We start from the raw sequence: 19,074 nt of genomic DNA, 5'->3' as shown, positions 1-19,074 counted from the left end.
TGAATTCCTTGAAAAGATTTTGACACTGACGATCCTCTGGCTGAAAATAAGATTGGTGGTGCTGCGTTTCCTTCCTGTTTCCCATTCCCTCATGAAGAACAGTGTGTGTTTAGGGTGAGCCCCTCAGAAGAGGGGTGAAGAGGTGGCAGGGGGTGGGTTGCGGGGGAGGCGGTTCTGTTCTGGAGCAGCAGGGGCAGGCTGCAGCCTCTCTCCTGCCTGAGGTGGGCTTGGCATGATTTCTCTTCCTCTATTCCCCCACTTTTGTTATTATTATTATTATTATTTTGTCTGTTGTTGTTGTTGTTGTCGCTATTTCTTGGGCCGCTCCCGCGGCATATGGAGATTCCCAGGCTAGGGGTTGAATCGGAGCTGTAGCCACCGGCCTACACCAGAGCCACAGCAACGCGGGATCCAAGCCGCGTCTGCAACCTACACCACAGCTCACGGCAATGCCGGATCGTTAACCCACTGAGCAAGGGCGGGGACCGAACCCGCAACCTCATGGTTCCTAGTCGGATTCGTTAACCACTGCGCCACGACGGGAACTCCCCCACTTTTATTATTAAACTTTCCAGACGTGCAAAAAAAATGCTAAAATAGGAAACATTTCAATGTCTGCCACCTAGATTCAGTAAACATTTTGCTGTATTTGTTTTGTTTACATGTTAAGCGGAACTATTTAAAAATTAGTTGCGGACATAACACCTAAGAAAGAAAGAATTAGGGTTAGTTGTTACTTAGGGTCTCGGTAATCATTAGAATAATTAAGTGCTGTTAGGCGTGTGATGTCCCACATGTACTTGGCCTCTGCCAGGTGTCCCCGCGTGCCTCGGTCTGCAGCGGGCACGTTTCCTCGGTCCGCCCGTCCTCCGGGTGTAGGGCCGTCTCCCCTTTGCCTAGGCCTGGGCCCCGTCCCTCGCCAGGCCAGCGGTGGTCGAGGGTCACCAGCGGCACTGGTTCCACGTGTTTCTCATACAGCGAGCGTTAGGTCTGAAGACGTCTTTAAAAGATTTAGATGAAACGCAGACGTGTTTGGTGGGATGCGGTGCCCTTCAGACGGTCTGGCTGCTGTCGGCGACCCTGATGCCCACGTTGGCTGCCGAGGGGTGAGAGGAGGTGTTTCCGGTGTGGTGACCGGTGGCCGGGGGGATGCCCTCCGGCCTTGGGCAGGTTGTTCCCACCAGCCTTTCGGCTGGTGGTTTTCTCTTGCCTCAGGGAGCCTTGCACATGCCCCCGCTCCCACAGGATGGCAGCCACGGTCCTCCGCCTCCGTGGTTCCTTCTGCACGCGTGTTCGCGGGCGGCCTGGCAAGAGGGGGTCTCCTGGCCAGCAGGGGCCGGCCCCCAGGAAGCGGGGTAGCGGGCCAAGTCCTTAGTCACCGTCGGCAGAGCCGGGCGGCCTTTCCCGCCTCTGCCTGCCCGTCCCTCTCTCTCCTCCTCCGTGGTAGCCGTAGGCAGGCTTAGGTCTCTTCCTCTCACGGCTTCTTGTCTGGGGCCAGGGGAGGGCGCCCCGGGCGCACCGGCCTGGCCCGTCCTTGGAGGCGCGGGGCTGCGCTGCGCTCGGTCCCCTGTTGCGAGTCTGTTCGGGGACGGAGCCCGCGGAGACCCCCCGCCCCTGCAGGCCGGGAGCTCAGACGGTCGAGCATTCGGAGGGCCTTCTTTTAACGGCTCTTAACTCCGGAGTTGTGGTGTTTTTCCGCTGGAAATCGGGTTTCCTAATGAGGGGAGCCTGTCTCTCTGCCACAGCCGCGTGAGCATCGCGGCGTCGGCGCCGTCTCCACGAGTGACCGGAGCTCGCGGCTCCCGCGTCCCCAGCCGGCGCCTCACGAGGACGCGCAGGGCTCGGGTGTGGACGCGGAGGAATTACTCTCAGCGCCGTCTCCCTGCCACGCTGGTTGTCACGGGCCTTAGTTTCATTGGGTGGTCGGCGTCGGGGCTTCGGCTGTTACAAAGCACGGACGTGGTGACGTTGGACCGCCTGTGCTCGGGTGGTGGCAACAGAAGGTGGTGCAGCCGCTGCGGAAACCCCAACGGTGGGGCCTCACGAGCCGGGCCGGGCCACCCCGACAGCGAACACATGAAACGCGAAAAGCAGTGCGAGCGCCCCGGGACCGGCAGCTCTCCTCCTGGGCCTGGACCCTTCGGAATGGAGAGCAGCGGAGTCGGACAGATCCTCGGGCGCCCACGTTCACGGCGGCGGCAGCCCCAGTGTCCGTCAGCAGATAAGGGGTGAACCGAGGAGGCCTGTCCCTGCAGCGGGCGGACGCACAGCCTGAACGAGCAGGCCCTGTCACACACCGCGCCACACGGCACAGCCCTGACGGGGAAGCAGGCGGGTCGCAGACCCCGGGCCCACCCGCCCTGAGGACGCTTGGCCGTCAGCAGGCGGCGGAAGAGTGAATGCTGGGCGATGCCACTTCTGAGGTTCCTGCGTGTCAGAATCATCGTGGGGACAGAAGGAGAATGGGGTTGTCGTTGAAGGGGCAGGGCTTCGGGTGGGGGCACAGCGCTGTGCTGCCCGCCACTCAGCTGTACAGGGAGACGTAGTTAAGATGGTCACTTTTAGGTTACAGATATTTTTAGCGCAGTTTTAAAAGTGAAAACCCTTCTTCACGTGGTTAAGTGTCTAAATTAAAGAAAAGGCACAGCTAGACCACACGTTCACCCCGCTCCCTTCACCCTTGGTTCCTGGTTGCTTGCCAGTGTTCCTCCTCGCCGAAGCTAGCAGACCCATGTATGTCTTTTTTCCTCTCCCGCTCTCTCACACTGGCGGTGGTCTGCCGCGGGCACCCCTGCATTGCACACGCCTGCCGCTGAGCGCCTCCGAGAAGGCAGGACTGTGCCAGGTGTATTCTACGAGGAAGGCAACGGGACAGATGGAGGAGCTCGCCTGTGTAGGTTTTTAGTTTCAGACACAAGCTGTGTGCCTAGGACGGGGCTCTGAGGACAAAGACCTGGGCTGGGATCACCCCCAGCCGTCTCTGTGGCACCCGCGGACCTTGGCATCCGCGTCTTTGGACGGTCACAGGAAGACGGAGGTCCCACCTCCCAGCCTCAGCTCTGTGAGAACTTCGAGGCCACTGGGTCCCTGCCTTTGCTCATGTGCTAGATCAGCTGGAGTCAGAGCAGCAGCCAGGCTGGCCTCTCGGCACCCCTCCTCCCCGATTGTGGAGGAAGCATTGGAACAGAAACTGCCACCAAAAGAGCTGCTACGATCGGGGACCTCAGTGAGCGACTTTCCCACCGTACGACTGCTGTTCTCAGGTCGACGGCCTGACGGAGAGGAGACGCGCACCAGCAACCCGGAGTGAAGTTTAAAGTGCTTCTGGGCAGGAGGCCAGTCCTGCGGGTGACTGGGACCAGGGGACAGGCAATGGGCCTGGGACCTCCTCAGCAGGGCGGGCCTGGGGGCCGTTGGGGGGCAGCGGGAGGAGAGCGGACCTGCAGCCGTTCGTTGGGGGTGAACCAGCTGCAGAGCGCAGCGTCCTGGTGCCTCCCGGAGGCTGGCCCGTCCGGGACAGTTGAGCCAGTTCTGCCGAGGGGGCTGGCGCGGGAGCAGGGCAGGCTGGGGCCGCAGCGCCCGTGGCCCACTGGGACGTGTCCTGCGGAATTGTCACTGAACACCAAGGGCAGGTGGCGTGGCTTCGTGCTCCTGTGACATGCAGTCTTGAGAGCTGGTGCTCGGGCCTCGCTGTCTGGCACTTGCACACGTGTGTCTGACAACGCCTGTGCTCCGAGCTCGGGCAGAGTGACAGCCAGCCAGCTGTGTCGTTTGCTGACATGTACGTGGCTTTTCCTGGGCCTGCGATTCTGTGTCTTGGTGTTCTCACTCCAGTAGTTGAGTTCCGCGCTGGGAACTCTGCTCAGAGCTCGGGATTGGAGACGGCAGCTCTGGGCTGTGGTGCAGGTGCTCTTCCTCACCCGACTCAAGAGCTGTGTGTTTCCTGTACTGACTTGTGCTGGCGGTAGCTGGGTCTTCCCGACCTGCCCCGGGCTCACTCTCGCTGAAACAAGCTGGGTTGATGGCTCGGGGGCAGTCTCGTGGCTTCCCACGGTCCCTGTGAGCTGGCATGGCGCTCTCCAGGCCGAGAGACCCCCAGCCCTCCCCTCCTCCCTCTTCAGCGCTGCTGCTCTGCGCTCCCGTCCCTCTGGCTGTTTGTTTTACTGTTTGTGCTGGAGAAGATTCGCAGATAGCAGAGTTCCGTTGATGACTTAGCTGTGACCACTGGGAGGGTGATGTGGGGGGCAGACGAAGGGCTGGGAGCCAGGCTGGATTCTGACCCCGAGACAGCGGCCCAGCCCAGCCGGGCAGTTACCGGCCACATGCATCCAGGAGGCTGCAGCTGCCCGGGGTCGCACAGCAAGCACACACCAGATTGGTTCCTGGAGCCTCAGGCTGGGGCCCGCTTCCCCCGCCGACAGACCTGTCCCCTGACAGCGAGTCTGTGTATGTGGGAGTCACCGTCCTGGCTCCATGTCCCTCACCTAAAAGAGAAAACCATGCTGTCCAGGTACCAGCCTTGGTGTTGAAGTCATACTCATACCCAGCATCAAGAAAACTTGCTTCCAAATCTGGGAAGAGCCACTTTCTGGCATTTTCCAAGTCTGATCAGATTGAATCCCTCGATTCCAGCTGTTCCTAACCCTGGTAAATGCGTGACTCTCCTGAGACTTTAAGATAAAAACAGGGAGTTCCTGGCTCAGTGGTTAACGAACCGGACTAGGAACCATGAGGCTTCGGGTTCGATCCCTGGCCTCGCTCAGTGGGTTAAGGATCTGGTGTTGCCGCGAGCAGTGTTGTAGGTCACAGACAGGGCTTGGATCCGGAGTTGCTGTGGCTGTGGTATAGACCGGGGGCTACAGCTCCAATTCGACCCCTAGCCTGGGAACCTCCATATGCTGTGGGTGCCGCCCTAAAAAAACGAAAAAAAAGATAGGTAAAAGCAACACAGAAAAAGGAGGCTGGGCCCTGACCCAGGCAGGTGCGATGCTCGGCTCTGGGCCCGTCTGTGCGCGAGGCCCAGCACTGCCGTGTGCCAGCTGGAGGGGGCACTGCTGCCGTCGGTGCCACGGGGCTGAGGTGCAGGGCAGCAGAGTGTTAATGACCGGGAGCCGCGAAGCTGGACCACGAAGACGCCCGGCCTCGCGTAGCCCGCGGCGGCGCCTCAGAGCTGTGGGTTCCCGGGTCACACCTCCCGCCGTCCCCGGTGCTCTGCTCTTTAAGATCAGGTTCCAGGCACTGGGACCCATGACCTGCCAGACGGAGTCTGAACGGTTCCCCTCGTTTCAGGGACGGGCGCGTCCTGGGCGTGCTGGAGGTGTCCCGCTCCATCGGGGACGGGCAGTACAAGCGCTGCGGGGTGACGTCTGTGCCGGACATCAGACGCTGCCAGCTGACCCCCAATGACAGGTAACGTTGCCCTCCGAGGGCTCTTTCTCTTGAGACCTTTTCCAGTTGGTGTAGTGAGCCCGGGGCGGCAAAGGGGGCGGCCGTGGCCTAGGCACCGGGCCAGGCCCTGGAGGTGCAGGGATTGATGAAAATACCATTTCTGCTCTCGTGCGGTCCCCGGTCTGGTAGGGAGCGTACATGGCTGTGGGTCTGGGGCCGTGGAGGAGGGGCGACGTCCCTGGTGGAAAAAGGAGGGTTTGTGGCAGAGGGGACACACGAGCATTAAAGTAGGACGGGGTGAACACGTGGCCAGGCAGGGGCCAGTACTGGGGCATCTTGAGAAAGTGACGGCAGGGTGCTTTGGGGACAGATTGGGAAGGCCTTGGATTTGTGCTGAGAAGTTGGACTTTTAGCTTAAAATGGAAGAATTATGGGAGGTTTGTAAATGGAGCCAAGCTAGGCCGATAAAGAGGCGCCCATTGAGCTGGCCCACCTGTAATTCTAAGGCCCCAAGCAAAGCGACAGCCCTCAGCTAGGAAGTGTTGAAGGCTGGCCTAGGATGGCGACGCCCGGGAGGAACTGATGCGGGGACCCTGCCTGGGGCGCGGTGGGCATGGAGGTGGTCTCTTCCAAGGAGCCTGGCCGCACCCCACCTGCCTCGGCACTGAGCTTTCTAGGCACTGCCTCAGAGGGCACGTCTGCGCCGTTGTGTGTGCCGTGCCAGCCCCCTCGGCTCGGGATTGGGACGGTGTGCCTGCGTGGCCACTTGCTGGAAGGGGCAGGTGCCTCCTCGGAACTGTGCCCATTGGCAAGCATGAGCCACGTGCCCAGTAAATAGTTATGGACCGAACACCAGTCGGCAGGGAAAACCAGGGCCTGGGGAGTAAAACGAGGCAGGAAGGGTTAAGTTAGAGGCGGGACCCCAGGCTAGGAGAAGCACGGCCGTCCCCCTCGCCCATCGCCGTCCAGAGGGCCTCGCCTCGGGACGTCTCGGGTGTGAGGGGAAGATGGTCCTGGTCGCAGAGGGTGACAGTGGACGGCTGTCCTCCCTTCATGTGGTCCGAGTGAGTCCGGACCGTCTGCTCAGCGTCTGAGGAAGGGCTCGAGGCCTGTGCCAGGGCAGTTGAGTGCGTGTGTATTCCCGGAACACCTCGTGACTTGATGGGGTGATTTTCCCAGAGGGGGTCTCAGAAGCTGCCGTGTTGGGCTTCATCCATCGTTCGGCGTGAGGGGTGCAGTCCCAGTTTTGAGTCAGAACATGTCACCCGCAGGTCACTTTAAGTAGCTTGAACTCTGGTCTCACAGAGGTTGAGCTGGTTGGCGATGTCGGCCTCCGAGTGGCTGGACAGACCCTCTTCCCGGGGCGCCGGGCCGTGTCACAGTGGGCCGCGGGGGCCACTGCGCGCCGCTGAGGTTTCCTCTCCCCACTGCAGGTTTATCTTGCTGGCCTGCGACGGCCTCTTCAAGGTCTTTACCCCGGAGGAAGCCGTCCACTTCATCTTGTCCTGCCTTGAGGTGAGACGCCCCCAAGGGAGCGCGGGCGTTAGAGGCAAAGCCGCTTCGGCCCAGGGTGCCCCGCGTGGGGAGCGTGAACCCCACCCAGGGGGCGGACCCGTCCGTTTGTCCCGCCGCTCAGGGCGGTGCTGTCTCGGGGGTGCAGGAGCCCCTGCTGACCAGCACCCTCTTCCGCCCCGCAGGACGAGAAGATCCAGAGCCGGGAAGGGAAGCCCGCCGTGGACGCCCGCTACGAAGCCGCCTGCAACCGGCTGGCCACCAAGGCGGTGCAGCGGGGCTCCGCAGACAACGTGACGGTGATGGTGGTGCGGATAGGGCGCTGAGGCCGGGCCGGGGCTGCGTGCCCTGGGCTTCCCCGGGCCCGTCGGTGTCTGGTGCGCATTGTGTGTTTCATGCGCTCTGGTGGGCTGCCCGTGGTTGTAAATAAAGGTTTCTCTCTTTTCTAGAGTGTGAGTTATCTTTGACATTTCGAGGAGCTCGGGACCCCTCAGAGGTTGACGGAATTTGCTTTTGAAGGGCTCGGGGTCTTTCCTTGTTGAGCCCGTCAGAGGCGTCGCGGATCGGCCAGTGACTGTCTGTACGCTGCTGGCTGTGCGGTGCTTGGTGGTTTACGGGCGCCGTTCCAGGGCTCTTTCGCCCTCGTGGTAACTGGCTAGGGAGGCGTTCAGGTGACCGGTGTTGACAGACGAGGACCAGAACCCAGGGCTGCTGGAGAGCTCGGGCTGTGTGGTTTCCATACGAAAAGAAGCTGCCGAAGCATGAGGCGGCGGGATCCAGGCTGAGCTGGGAGTGCAGACTGATGGATGCGGTCGTTCCTCCGGCGCAGGTGCCCCGATGGGCCCGCCGCAAACACCACGTGGTTCAGCCTGCTTCTCATTCTGCTGACGGCAGTCTGTGGTGGGCTGGGTCCTCGGGTGTAACAGGTGCACTTCCCAGGTTTGGGCAGTCAAGCTGCTGTTCAGCGTGGCCTCTGAAGTCCGGCTTCCCGTGTTAGGCGTGTGGCGTTTCCTGGTGGCTCAGCAGGTTATGGACATGGCCTTGTCACTGCGTTGGCTCAGGCCGCTGCTGTGGTGTGGGTTCGATCCCTGGCCTGGGACCGTGCACGTGCATTCACTTGGCCCTGTGCCGGGCTGAGATTATCTTCACAGGAACACGTCAGATTAAAGTGCATCTCCGCCTACTCAGAAAAACAAACTCTAAGATACTTTTGGAGTGCCCGTCGTGTCGCAGTGGAAACGCATCCGACTAGGAACCATGGGGCTGTGGGGTTCGATTCCTGGCCTTGCTCAGTGGGTTTAGGATCTGGCGTTGCCGTGAGCTGTGGTGTAGGTCACAGACGCAGCTCGGATCTCGTATTGCTGTGGCTGTGCCGTAGGCCGGTGGCTACAGCTCCAATTAGACCCCTAGCCTGGGAACCTCCATGTGCCGCGGGTGCAGCCCTAAAAAGCAAATAAAATACTTTTCAAGCCCTTATATCTGAAAGCAGGCCGTTGGTATTGCTGTTATCACTTCTTAGTAAAGCAGCTTTTAGGTCCTTCTCTGTAAATGCTAGCTTCTGGATGATGTAAGATCTGAAAACTTGCTTTTGAAGCTGTTTTGACATGTTTGCTGGCCCCGCCCAACCTGCACACACAGCCTTATCGCCGCCTGCGTTCTGCTGGTGGACCGGCCTCCCTCCCTTTGCTGAGTGCGGGGACGATGCAGGGCCCCATCGCTGAAGAAAAGCACCTCAGCGTCTCAGAACTGGGACATGGAACTATTTACTCAATGAACTCCTTCCAGCAGCAAGCCAGGCGCCCGTCTGTGGCCCTGTGGCCCTAATTCCCAGAGTGCCCCTGTCTCTGGCCAGGCGCCCCCCCTCCCCCGCCACCTGCTCCATGGGGTCGGAGGGTCTCCACGGCTGGAGGCCGTCCTTCTGCCCCCCGAACCCCCAGCACTCACACCTCCATCCGTCGTCCCGTCTAAATGATTTAAGTGTCTGTTTTAAGGTTTGCCCTTTGTTCCTGTAACTTTGTATAATCACAAAAACAATTCCCCCAGAAGGTCAGTTTTGTCTATTTATATATAAATAGATCCCACTTGGCACTATTACACGATAAATACCTGAATAACTTGCTGTGTAACACACTCACACTGAGAAAAGGAAGAGATCTGGCTTTTCGAGGGTCAAAGGTTGTTGCTCTAAAGTGTCTGCCCACGGGACCCAAAGTGAAATCCAGAAAAGGGCGTGGCCACACCCCCTTTATCACAGAGCTGGGGAGGCAGGACACCCACCAGCTGGCATTTCCTGGTAGGGTGGGTACGAGTCCTACTGAGAACTGTGCCCGGCCTGCCAGAGGGCACAGAGTGGTCTGTGTGTGCTGCGCCCGCTCCCCGGCTGGGGGGAGAGGCTGGATTCTCATGGTGGAGATGGAAGCTTAGTGCTCCTGCGATCAGCAGGCCTGGCCCTCGTCACCTGCTCGCCCCGCGGCCAGCTGGGCTAAGGTGAGAGGTGACTGCAGCCGCTGCCCCTTCTCAGGCCTGCAGGCACCCTGGCCGGGCCAGCTTGGTCCCAGGACATCCCGTAGCCTGTTCCGTGTGGAGGGACGGGGGTTGGGAGGACCTCCCCAGCAAGTGGGGTCGGGGCCTCCATCTTGGAAGAAACTGCAGAAACTCCCAGAGACCCTTCTCTGCACAGAGAGACCCCCCACCCCCACCCCATCACTGCTGCAGCAGCAGAGGACCCGGGACCCGGCCCTCCCGAGATGAGCTTTTTCTCAGCACCATCTCCACCCATCCGAGCTTGGAGCCACGTCGCCACCCAAGTGGGGGAGATGCTTCCAGCCCCCGTGCTGGAGGGACCCGGCCAGGCCACGGCTGGGCAGCGAGAGCGTGCGTCTGTCCCTCATCTGCAAGGGCGTTCCACTCTCTCATCGGATGGGTGGATCCTGGCTGTCAGCCAGAGCCGCAGGGGCGCGGGCAAAGGGACCTTGTTCAGGGGACAATTCTCAGAGGTGGCAGCGCAGCTCCTGGTGGGAAGGCGGGGGGAGCTTGCAAGCGAGGCTTCTATGGCCATGGCTACAAGGAGAGGCTTGGGTGCTAAGGTCACTCAGGCCACACGGTGCCCTGAGGTCCATGGCAGGCTAAAGGTGTGGCCGGGGAGAGGGGCAGGTGGGGACCAGGAGCCGCAGGTAGGGACTGGGGGCAGTGAGAAGGCTGCCACCAAGCTGGGCGGGCCATACACCTGGCTTTCCCTGGGAAGTCCCTCAGCCCAGAGCAGCCTGCCCCCCTCCACAAGGGGACCCTGGGCAGGCTGGGCAGTCTTTCCCCTGAGTGCTGGCACCCCCACAGGGGGCCCCTGAGAACACACGGGAAGATGGGTGAGCTGCCCGATGGGGCCGGGAGGGGCCCAGGTCTGCAGCCAGGTAGGGACAAAGCGAGTGCTCCTGGGCACGCCAGGTTGGCTCCCCAGCTAACAGCCCAAGAGGGCTTCCCCCTTTAAGAGATGGCACCCTAAAGTCACGCCCAGCCCTGGGAGGGTTCGCACGTCCCCCACCGGTGGTCCTCTGTGGGCTGAACTGCGGTGGCCAGTGTGAGTTCTTCAGCGCCTCTGCCCCGAGACTGTGTGCACTCCTGCCGCGCTCGCCCGGCGAGAGGGCCTGGGGTGGCCGGTCACACACCGAGGAGGACAGCGCTGAAGTGGGAGCCGCTGCGCACAGTGATGGGGGAGCCGCTGGCGTTGTCCAGGAAGACGGAGGTGTACTGGCCCATCTGCGGGGAGGGCAGAGTCAGCCCGGGTGCTGCCCGCCTGCGCACACCCAGAGTCTCAGACCTACTCGAGTGCTTTCTCCCTGGCTCCATCTGCCCCCTGCGCCCATGGGCTCCCTGTAGGTCACGTGTGTGGGAACAAGTCTCTGCTCAGGGCCAGAGTGGGGTTCAAAAGCCAAAGAGGTGTCTGGAGTTCCTGTCGTGGTGCAGTGGTTAACAAATCCGACTAGGAACCGGGAGGTTGAGGGTTCGATCCCTGGCCTTGCTCAGTGGGTTAAGGATCCGGTGTTGCCACGAGCTGTGGTGTAGGGCGCAGATGCGGCTCGGATCCCGCGTTGCTGTGGCTGTGGTGTAGGCCGGCGGCTACAGCTCCGATTCCACCCTTAGCCTGGGAACCTCCATATGCCGTGGGAGCGGCCCTAGAAAAGGCAAAACAAAACAAAAAAAGTCAAACAGGTTTCTTGGCTGCACTTGAAGCCTGAAAGGGTGCCCCTTCCTTCACAGGCCTGGCCACACCCGTGTGTTAGAGCCATTGTGGGACCAGTACTCTGGCCTGGCTGCTCCAAATGTGGTCCGGGCACCAGCAGAGACACACCTGCTGGAAACTCCCAGAAACCCAGAATCTGGGCCTCACGGCCTAAGACCCCAGGCACACCATGTGCTATTTAAGTCTGAGCAGCAGTGCCTGGATCCAGGCCCCTAAACACACTGCAGCACTCACGGCCGCCTGCGGCCACAGCTGAACCTCCAATCAGGCTTTGCTGTGTGAGTTTAGGCAAATTACTCAACCTTCTGTGCCTTAGTTCCCTTATTTGTTTTGTTTTGTTTTGTTTTGCTTTGGTTTTTTTTAGGGCCGCACCTGCGGCATATGGCGGTTCCCAGGCTAAGGGTGAAATCAGAGCTGCAGCTGCCGGCCTACACCACAGCCACAGCAACGCCCGATCCGAACGTCTGTGATCTACACTGCAGCACCTTAACCCACTGAGCGAGGCCAGGGATTGAACCTGCATCCTCACGACGCCAGCCGTGTTTTGTTTGTCACAGAGAAGTGATAAACAAGTGCCCGGAGAATCAAATGCGTCATTTCTGGGAAGGGCTTAGAACCGCCCAGCCTGGTGGGTGCTGTTTACATGGGCGCTGTTCCTCCACACATCTGCACCTACATTTTTTTCTTTTTTTTAGGAAGTCCCACATTTTCATCAATTTCTCAAGCACTTGCCCAAATCCCCACGGTTCTAGAAAGAGACTCTCTCTCGGGGTTTTGTGTAGAAACAACCGCATCTGCTTCCCACGGTCTCAATGGGCCAGGATGTCGTGATGTCATCCCGGACAAGGAGCTGACCTCTATCGCTGGCCCCTCACCCCTCTGCTGTCCACTGGGTCCCTCTGAAGGGCCAGGAGCAGCCGTGCTCAGCGTGGGGCGCTGGGGGGGTCTGAAAACAGGACACTGAGGAGCAGAGCGGCGGCTAAGGACTGGCATCTGCGGGGCCAGGTTTGGGGAGAGGCGACCTGGTGGCGGCCTGGCTCTGGCCAGACTAGCGTGAGAGCTCTGCCCGGCCCTGGCCCTCTCCCGGGACCTGGAGACACACGGCTCCTCGGCACCCACCAGCACCCCTCCCTGCCTGGTCAGCCCCACAGCTGGGCCCAGGTGGCGGTCCCCCAGAGCCGAGCACACACCTGCAGGTACAGGACACCGTTTACCGAGATGGTAAACAGCTCGCTGCTGCTCTCCAACCCCATGACAGCCTCCAGGGAGCTGTGGCCAAAAGAGAAAGAGGGTCGCCCGAGACCCCTGCCCCAGACCCACCAACTTCACCCACCCTTGCTCACAATCACCCCAGCAGCTGACCCTGGCCCAGTGCCAAGTGCCTGTCTTGACCAGGTCTCTGGTGGAGGGGTATCCAAACGGGGTCCCCAGGAGGAAGGCCAGGCCTGCCCAAGGCTGAAGGGGTGCTGCAAAGGCCAGGAAAGGCAGGCCTGGGCCACCTCCAGGGGCAGCAAGCCTTGGCTCTGATGGGAAACAAGACACTGGCCGTTGGCACTGGAGGTGCGGGAGTGGCAGCGGGGAGGCTGGGTTCAGGCCAGTCCCGGGAGGGCTTTCCAAAGCAGCCAGAGGTTCTCAACTTCATTCGTGCCTGCCTTCTGCAACTATTGTGCCGAGCACTTGCTCTGTGCTGGGGCTCTTCTGGGTGCTGGGGATACAGAAGGAGCAGCCCCTGGCTGCACAGGGTCAGGAAAGGCCTCTGAGGACCTGGCGCCTCGGGGTGCTGCATGGCTGTCAGTCCCCTGGGGGAATGGGCAGAGGGAGAGGCCAGGCCCCCAGGCCCTGAGTCCGGGTCTGGAAAGCTCGCGCTGGCAGGCGGGACGCACACTTGGCCTTCGATGGGGGAACCTCCAAGGGAGGAGGCGGGAGCCCCGCTGCGCCCCGCCCTCGCCCACTTACGCGTGGTGCTGGCACCGGGACTGGATGCAGATGAGCAGGCGCAGGCGGTCCCGGGGGCGCAGCGGCCCCCGCCTCGGCTGCTCCGCCAGGGCTGCGGGGAGGCGCGGGCGGTGGTCACGGGGCGGCGGGAACCGAGCCGGCGGGGCGCCCCCCTCCCCGCCCCGGGGCCGGGCCTCACCCACGTGCAGCGTGGCGGCGAGCGCGTAGAAGCCGGCGACGGGCGCCGTGTACTGGCCGCTGGTCAGGTTCAGGCCGGGGCCGCGGCGGAAGGCGCCCTCGGCGTCGGGCTGCGGGCACACGGCCGGTCACCGCGGGCCCCCCGCGCCCTCCCGGGCCGCCCCGGCCGCGGGCCCAGACTCACCACGTAGTAGACGCCGAGCTCGTGCAGCGCGCGCCGCTCCACCGACGCGTCCCGGCGCAGGCGGCAGTGGAAGGCGGCCTCGACGCGCGGCGCCTGCGGGCCGGGGGCCAGGGGCGCAGCCAGCAGCGCCAGCACGCCCGCGCCCCCCGCGTCCTCCTCGTCCTCCGCGGGGCCGCGCGGGCAGGGCGCGGGCTCTGCGCACTCGCGCGTGCGCACGGCGCCTGGCACAGATCGAGCAGTGGCCGCGCCGGACCCCCCTCCGCCCCTCCGCGTCCCGGTCCGGCTCCCCAAAACCATTACCGGTTACCCTGGAGCCGCCCTCTGGGATCCAGGGGACACCGCCCTGGCCTGCAGGGTCTTCGGAAACGGCTTCCTGATCCTGCGGCTGCTCCTGTTTCCTTTCACGCTTTGGCTAGCGGGCAGCCCAGGGGCTGATTGATACCCAAGGCGCTGGTTCTCCTGCCTCCCCGCTCTCTCCTACCCCACCCCACGTCCCCCCTCCCGCTGCTGCTTTTTCTCTGTTTACATTGTTATCGTGTCAGGGAAGGCAGTCCTAGAAGCCAGACTGGGCATTTTGCGAAAGCAGCTGAGTATAAAGAAATAATTATTGCAGCTATACTGGAAGTAATAGGGAAGTTTCACGGGCCGCTGGAGCTGGTCTATTTAAACGAATAGCACATTACATCCAAGGGGGAAAAGACTCTCAGTAGCTCTTTTTGTTTGTTTGTTTATTTTTTCTAGGGCCACACGTGCAGCATATGGAGGCTCCCAGGCTAGGGGTCTAATCAGACTGTAGCCGCCGGCCTACACCACAGCCACAGCAACGCTGCATCCAAGACACATCTGCAACCTACACGAAAGTGCACAGCAACACCATTCCTTAACCCAAGGTTAAGCTGAGCGAGGCCAGGGATGGAACCCGCAACCTCATGGTTCCTAGTCGGATTCATTAACCACTGAGCCATGACGGGAACTCCCTCACAGTAGCTCTTAAGGACATTAACTCTAGTAAATTCCCTGAGCTGCAATTCCAGCACCTGCCACAGCACAGGGCCAGCCCCCTGGGTACTCCCCCTGGGCTCAATACGGCTCTCTCCCCCTGCGGCGTCCAGCTCAGCTGCCCCTCCTGCTCCCCGCTGTGCTGCCCCTTGACACTGTCCCCCCTGCCTCCCGCCCATGGGGGCAGCCTCCTGGTGCCTTCCCAGGGGGCTCTGCAGCCAGCAGCTGAGATCTGTGGGGGGAAGAGGCAGGGGCAGAGGCAGTGGAGGGGAAGGAAGGGGCCTGCATCACAGGGGTCGGGCTCAGCTCCCCCTGGGGTCACTGTGGGGATCAGAGGAGCACTTTGCAAACTTAAGGAGCCCCGATCCCTCCTTTGCGGTCCCCTCTTGGGGGGCACAGGCTTGGATATTTGCTAGGCTCACCCAACTCCCAAGTCAGGCATGGATGCTGGTCCCCAACCACCTACTGACACAAAGTGGCCAAGTCCACCTTCCTCTGTGAACCCACCTCCTCACCACACTCCCCCTCGCCCGGCTCCTGACCCACGGCCCTGACCCAGGCCCAGCCCCGGAGCAGGGACCTCCTGGAAGACAGGTGGACAGACCGAGGTCTAGCCCACCTCGGCTTCTCCGGGATGCTCCCCCCGCCTGCTCGCACAGGAGGTGTGTCTGGGTGGGTGGCACCCCTACCTTTCAGCAGCAGCTGGAACTCCTTCAGCAGTACCTCAGGTGGCAGGATAGGGCCTGGGGGACCCTGCGGGCCGGGGGGCCCAGGGGGGCCTGGCAGGCCGAGCTGAAAGAGAAGTTCGAGAGTGAGGACACCTGAACAGGCAGGCCGGGGACCCTGGGCTCCTCCTCTGCAAGGTCTTGCCACCAAGGCCGGCAAGGGGGGCCCTGCTTTGACCCCTGCGGTGGAGGTCAGCCTCCAGGAGGTCCCCTGAGAAGGCAGGGAAAGCTGCAGGCCGGCTGGGGTGGTGGGGCCCCTGGGGACAGGGCTGGGGGCAGGACGGGGCACATGGGTGGGGGAGCAGAGGGCTGCGGCCAGCCGTGGAGCTGGTTTCCTGATGCAGGAGGAGGGGAGGGAGGGACACTCCAGGCTGCTTCTGAATCTCAAGATCTGTCACTGCACCACTGGCCAGTCCCCCCGTGCCTGGCCCAGCCCCAGAGCCTGGGGTCCCCAGGAGCCCACCCTGAGCTGCGCTGGGACACAACCCAGGAGCAAGGAAGTCCTCTGCAGGGAGGAGCAGGGGGGAGCCCCCAGATCAGCGTGGGGCAGAGCGAGGCGGTTCAGAGGGTCTGAGGGTGACGGGTCAGGCCATGGAGACAGCCCCGCAGCCCCGGTGCCTCAGGCCGAGAGCCTGGCCCTCTGTGGCTGGGTCAGATCCAGGGCAGAGTGAGGCCCGGGCTCCATAAGGGCAGAACCTCCCTGACCAGGGCACCCCAAGGGGACACAGCCCTCCTGGGGCTCAAGGCAGGAGTCGGCCATCGGAACCAGGGGCCAGGTCCCTGGCCAAGCTGAATGAGAGTGCGACCCAGAAGCTGCCAGGGACCCGTGTCCCTCAGCTACTAGGATCCAGTCCATGTCACCCCAGCCCCGCTGTAGGCTCCAGCTGGGTCCCTGAATGCCCTACCAGGCTTCCTACGCCAGGATGCAGAGGGAAGAGAAAAGGGGGAGCCAGCGAGGCTGCCTGGCACTTTAGAGGTGCAGGGAAAATGGTTGGAACAGAGCCCAAACTCAGGGTCACCTGGGCCCGGGCTGGACACTTTTGTGACCCGAGGGTGAGGGTCTGTGCTTGTTGGAAAAGCTCAGGGTGCCCAGCGGGGGCTTGCAAGAGGTGTGGGGCTGATGCTGGTGCTCTGGGGGTTCGAGGAAAGGCCCGCAGGTGGAGGCGCTCTCTCTCACACGCACACACATACAGACACACACAGCCTGGGGCTCCTGGGCTCACCTTGAGCTTCCTGGCCTTGCCTCTGCCCCCCCTCTTGCCGTTGACACCCTTGTCACTCTGCCGGACGAAGAGCATCCAGGCATCTCGGGGGTCGATGCCATGCGCTCGCTCCGCCGCGGGTTCCTGGAACACAGCCACCATCGGCTTGGCGGGCTTTCCCCGGGGGGCGCCGGCTGTGCAGGAGGTCACTGCGTGGACTCGGCTTTGGCCCCCACGGACCCCTGTTACTGTCCACAGAGGTGCCCTCCCAGAGAGCACAGCCCCCAACCCCTTCCTCCTGGCGCACGGAGCACACACCCTGGGGAACAGGCCACCGGCAGCCCGGACTTAGTGGGAGAAGAGGACCCTGGACATGGGCAGAAGAAGGCGGGTGCCAGGCTTGAGAGCAGCTGGGAACCTGGCACTGCTGGGCGCCCAGGCCTCTCCAGCCTCCCTCCCCAGGAGCTGCAGGGAGGGTGCCTTCCTGGAGTCGGAGGATGGGGCACTGGTACTCAGGAAGCGGCCCCCAGGCAACCGCCACGGTCCAAAGTTCCAGGGAGGCAAATTCCGCCTGAGGGCTGCCGAGGCTCACAGTCCAGGGCTGGTGGGGGGACCTGGGGGAGGCGTGCAGCACTGAGGTGTCATGACTTGAGGCCCGTGCAACGGGGTGTGGCACACACCTTGCTCAGGGCTGCTAAGACGCAAGGACAGCGATGATTCCAGAAATATCTCTTCCCCTAGTGCTGCATTCTGAGCAGTCTGACCCTGAGGAGATTGCCAGGAGGCGCCTTCCAGGATGAGGCTTTGGCCCTGTGGGCCGTGGGCCTTGGTCAGTCGGGGCCGCAGGCAAGGCTGCCAGCCGAGGAGGACACTGGCTTAAGAGGGCTTAGACGAGGTCATGGGGCCGAGTCCAGTGGCTGATGGGAGTCCCCAGGGATCTTGGAGCCGGCCAGGCCCTTCCGGCCGAGGCAGACCCAGGGGACTCGTAGCCACTCTGCCGGGATCGGCCTTCCGTGGGGAGCCAGTGTGCTGTGATGCGGGATGGGGCTTCCATGATGGAGGAGACTGCGCTGGACAGAGGCCTCAGGGCGCCCGAGGCTTCTCCCCATCTCCCAGGGGGCTGGGCCCCGCAAGCCACTGCCCCGCTGGTTCCTCTCCCCGGACACCAGGACCTGTGATCCTACCGCACAGCCGCACACTGCCCTTGGGGGAGCACGTGGCAGGATGGCGGGTCGAGCTGGCCCTCCCAGCTGGACCTATGGAGGGACCCAGACCCCAGTTTGGTTGGGGGAACAGAAAGAGGCAGAACCACAGGGGTCTGGTGGCCTGGGAAGTGGGCCTGAGGCAGTGCGAGTGGGTGTCTGACACTGCCATGGCCACCCGTGGTCTCCAGCCTCCAGAGACTCGCAGAAAAGAGCTGGGGAGCCTCTGGTGCTGCCTTGGCCCCAATGAGGGTTCAAGTCCAGAACCCACCTGGAAGCACCTGAGGCCTCCCTGCTTCCTGGCTGCCACCGCCAACCCCCACAACCCTGCCCCCCCCCAAGGGGGGGTGTTTGGCTACCTGGGGAGGTTCACCTTTAGTCCAGGGGAGGTGGGAACAAGGGCTTCCGGGGGGAGGGGGGCGCTCCCACAGAGCTGGCAGGGCTGGCTGCCACCTTCACCTGTCTAGTGGGGTGTTCTTCGTGGGGGGGGCATCGAGGTTCCCAGTGTGATGCTGAGAGCAGAGGTAGGGGCCTGAGGCCCCAGCGACGCTCTGCCCTTTGCACCACCCAGAGGCATCTTCAGAATGAAACTCAAAGCACCTCCTGCGAGTGCCCCACCCAGAGTGAGGGCTCCTCTGAAGGCCCCCGCCCCAACCTGACCACCATCCTTTGTAGCCCAGGGAACAAAAGAGCAGGGCAGAGCTAAATGTGACCATACCCAGCCAGAAATCACGGGTCACTGGGGGCCCTGCACCCCCTCCCACTTCCGCCCCCTCCACCTGGCAGGAAAGACAGTTTTTGTTTTTCAAAGAGAACTGCACCAAATAGATGGGGGCCAGTAACTTGCTGACACTGCTACAAATGCCTTCTTCCCAGTTTCAGGACGATGGAGTTATTTACACTCTACTCTCCTCCCACCTTAGAAGTCCCAGAGGAAAAGGCATTTCCCCTGGTCTAGCGGAACTTCCCTTCGATGCTGAAGAACTAGCCGCAAAGCCAAGGTCAAGGCTGGCCTTTCCAGCTTAGGGCTGTGCAGTGGGGCAGCCTCCAGACCTCCCGGCTCTCCAGCAAGCTAAGCGGTTTTCATGCCTACTTTACGAAGGGGGACACCCAAGCGAGCCCAGGTCCCTGCTCGGGACGCCGCGCCTGAACTAAGCGCCCCCCCGCCCCCGCTCCGCCTTCGGGGCGCCCCGGAGCTCAGGAGGTGCGGGCTCCCGGCAGGCAAACCGAGGCCCGGAGGTCTCTGGGGCGCTGGGGTCCGGCAAGTTGGGCGGCTTCTTACCGACGGGAGGGCAGCGGGTCCCGCGGGCAGCTCGTTCCCGGGCGGGGGCTCCTCGCGGTCGCGGCTCCCCGAAGGCGCGCCGGGCTCTGGGGAGCCGAGGCTCGCGGCGGCGGCCAGCAGGCCGGCGTACACGAGCATCAGGGTTCCGGCGAGGCAGCAGACGGGGGCCATGTGGGCGGCAGATCCCTCCGGTCTCTGAGCGCGGCGTCT

At 62.5% G+C, this 19,074-nt stretch overlaps 2 protein-coding genes across 12 annotated transcripts in view; one reads left to right on the top strand and one right to left on the bottom strand.

Moving 5' to 3' along the window:
- Positions 1-7,348, top strand: part of ILKAP (ILK associated serine/threonine phosphatase) — a 25,528-nt gene extending 18,180 nt beyond the window's left edge. For all 7 annotated transcript variants that reach the window (XM_084998857.1, XM_084998853.1, XM_084998856.1 and 4 more), the window contains 3 exons: positions 5,290-5,409; positions 6,822-6,903; positions 7,086-7,348. In XM_084998857.1, coding sequence (XP_084854983.1) covers positions 5,290-5,409; positions 6,822-6,903; positions 7,086-7,226 — 343 coding nt within the window. In that variant the 3' untranslated portion in view covers positions 7,227-7,348. The remainder of the gene's footprint in view (positions 1-5,289; positions 5,410-6,821; positions 6,904-7,085) is intronic.
- On the bottom strand, positions 7,342-19,074 carry ERFE (erythroferrone). Of its 5 annotated transcripts, XM_005672349.4 has the most exons (8): positions 18,865-19,074; positions 16,402-16,524; positions 15,143-15,245; positions 13,455-13,675; positions 13,272-13,380; positions 13,094-13,184; positions 12,328-12,406; positions 7,342-10,653 (listed from the first exon to the last, which is right to left on the bottom strand). In XM_005672349.4, exons 1-8 carry the CDS (start codon positions 19,033-19,035, stop codon positions 10,555-10,557), a joined length of 996 nt encoding a protein of 331 aa, XP_005672406.2. In that variant the 5' UTR covers positions 19,036-19,074; the 3' UTR covers positions 7,342-10,554. The 5 variants fall into 5 exon arrangements, with proteins under 5 accessions (XP_005672406.2, XP_084854989.1, XP_084854986.1 ...); XM_084998863.1 differs by lacking the exon at positions 13,272-13,380; XM_084998860.1 differs by lacking the exon at positions 12,328-12,406 and having other exon boundaries at positions 10,005-10,653.

Source organism: Sus scrofa, chromosome 15 (assembly GCF_054392235.1).
Source record: "Sus scrofa isolate SSC_HxYL_T2T_F1_AM1 chromosome 15, Sscrofa_HxYL_maternal_Yorkshire_Landrace_v2.0, whole genome shotgun sequence".
Classification (NCBI taxonomy): Eukaryota; Metazoa; Chordata; class Mammalia; order Artiodactyla; family Suidae; genus Sus; species Sus scrofa.
Note: the sequence above shows the minus strand (reverse complement) of the source record. Positions and strands in the feature narration are given on the sequence as shown.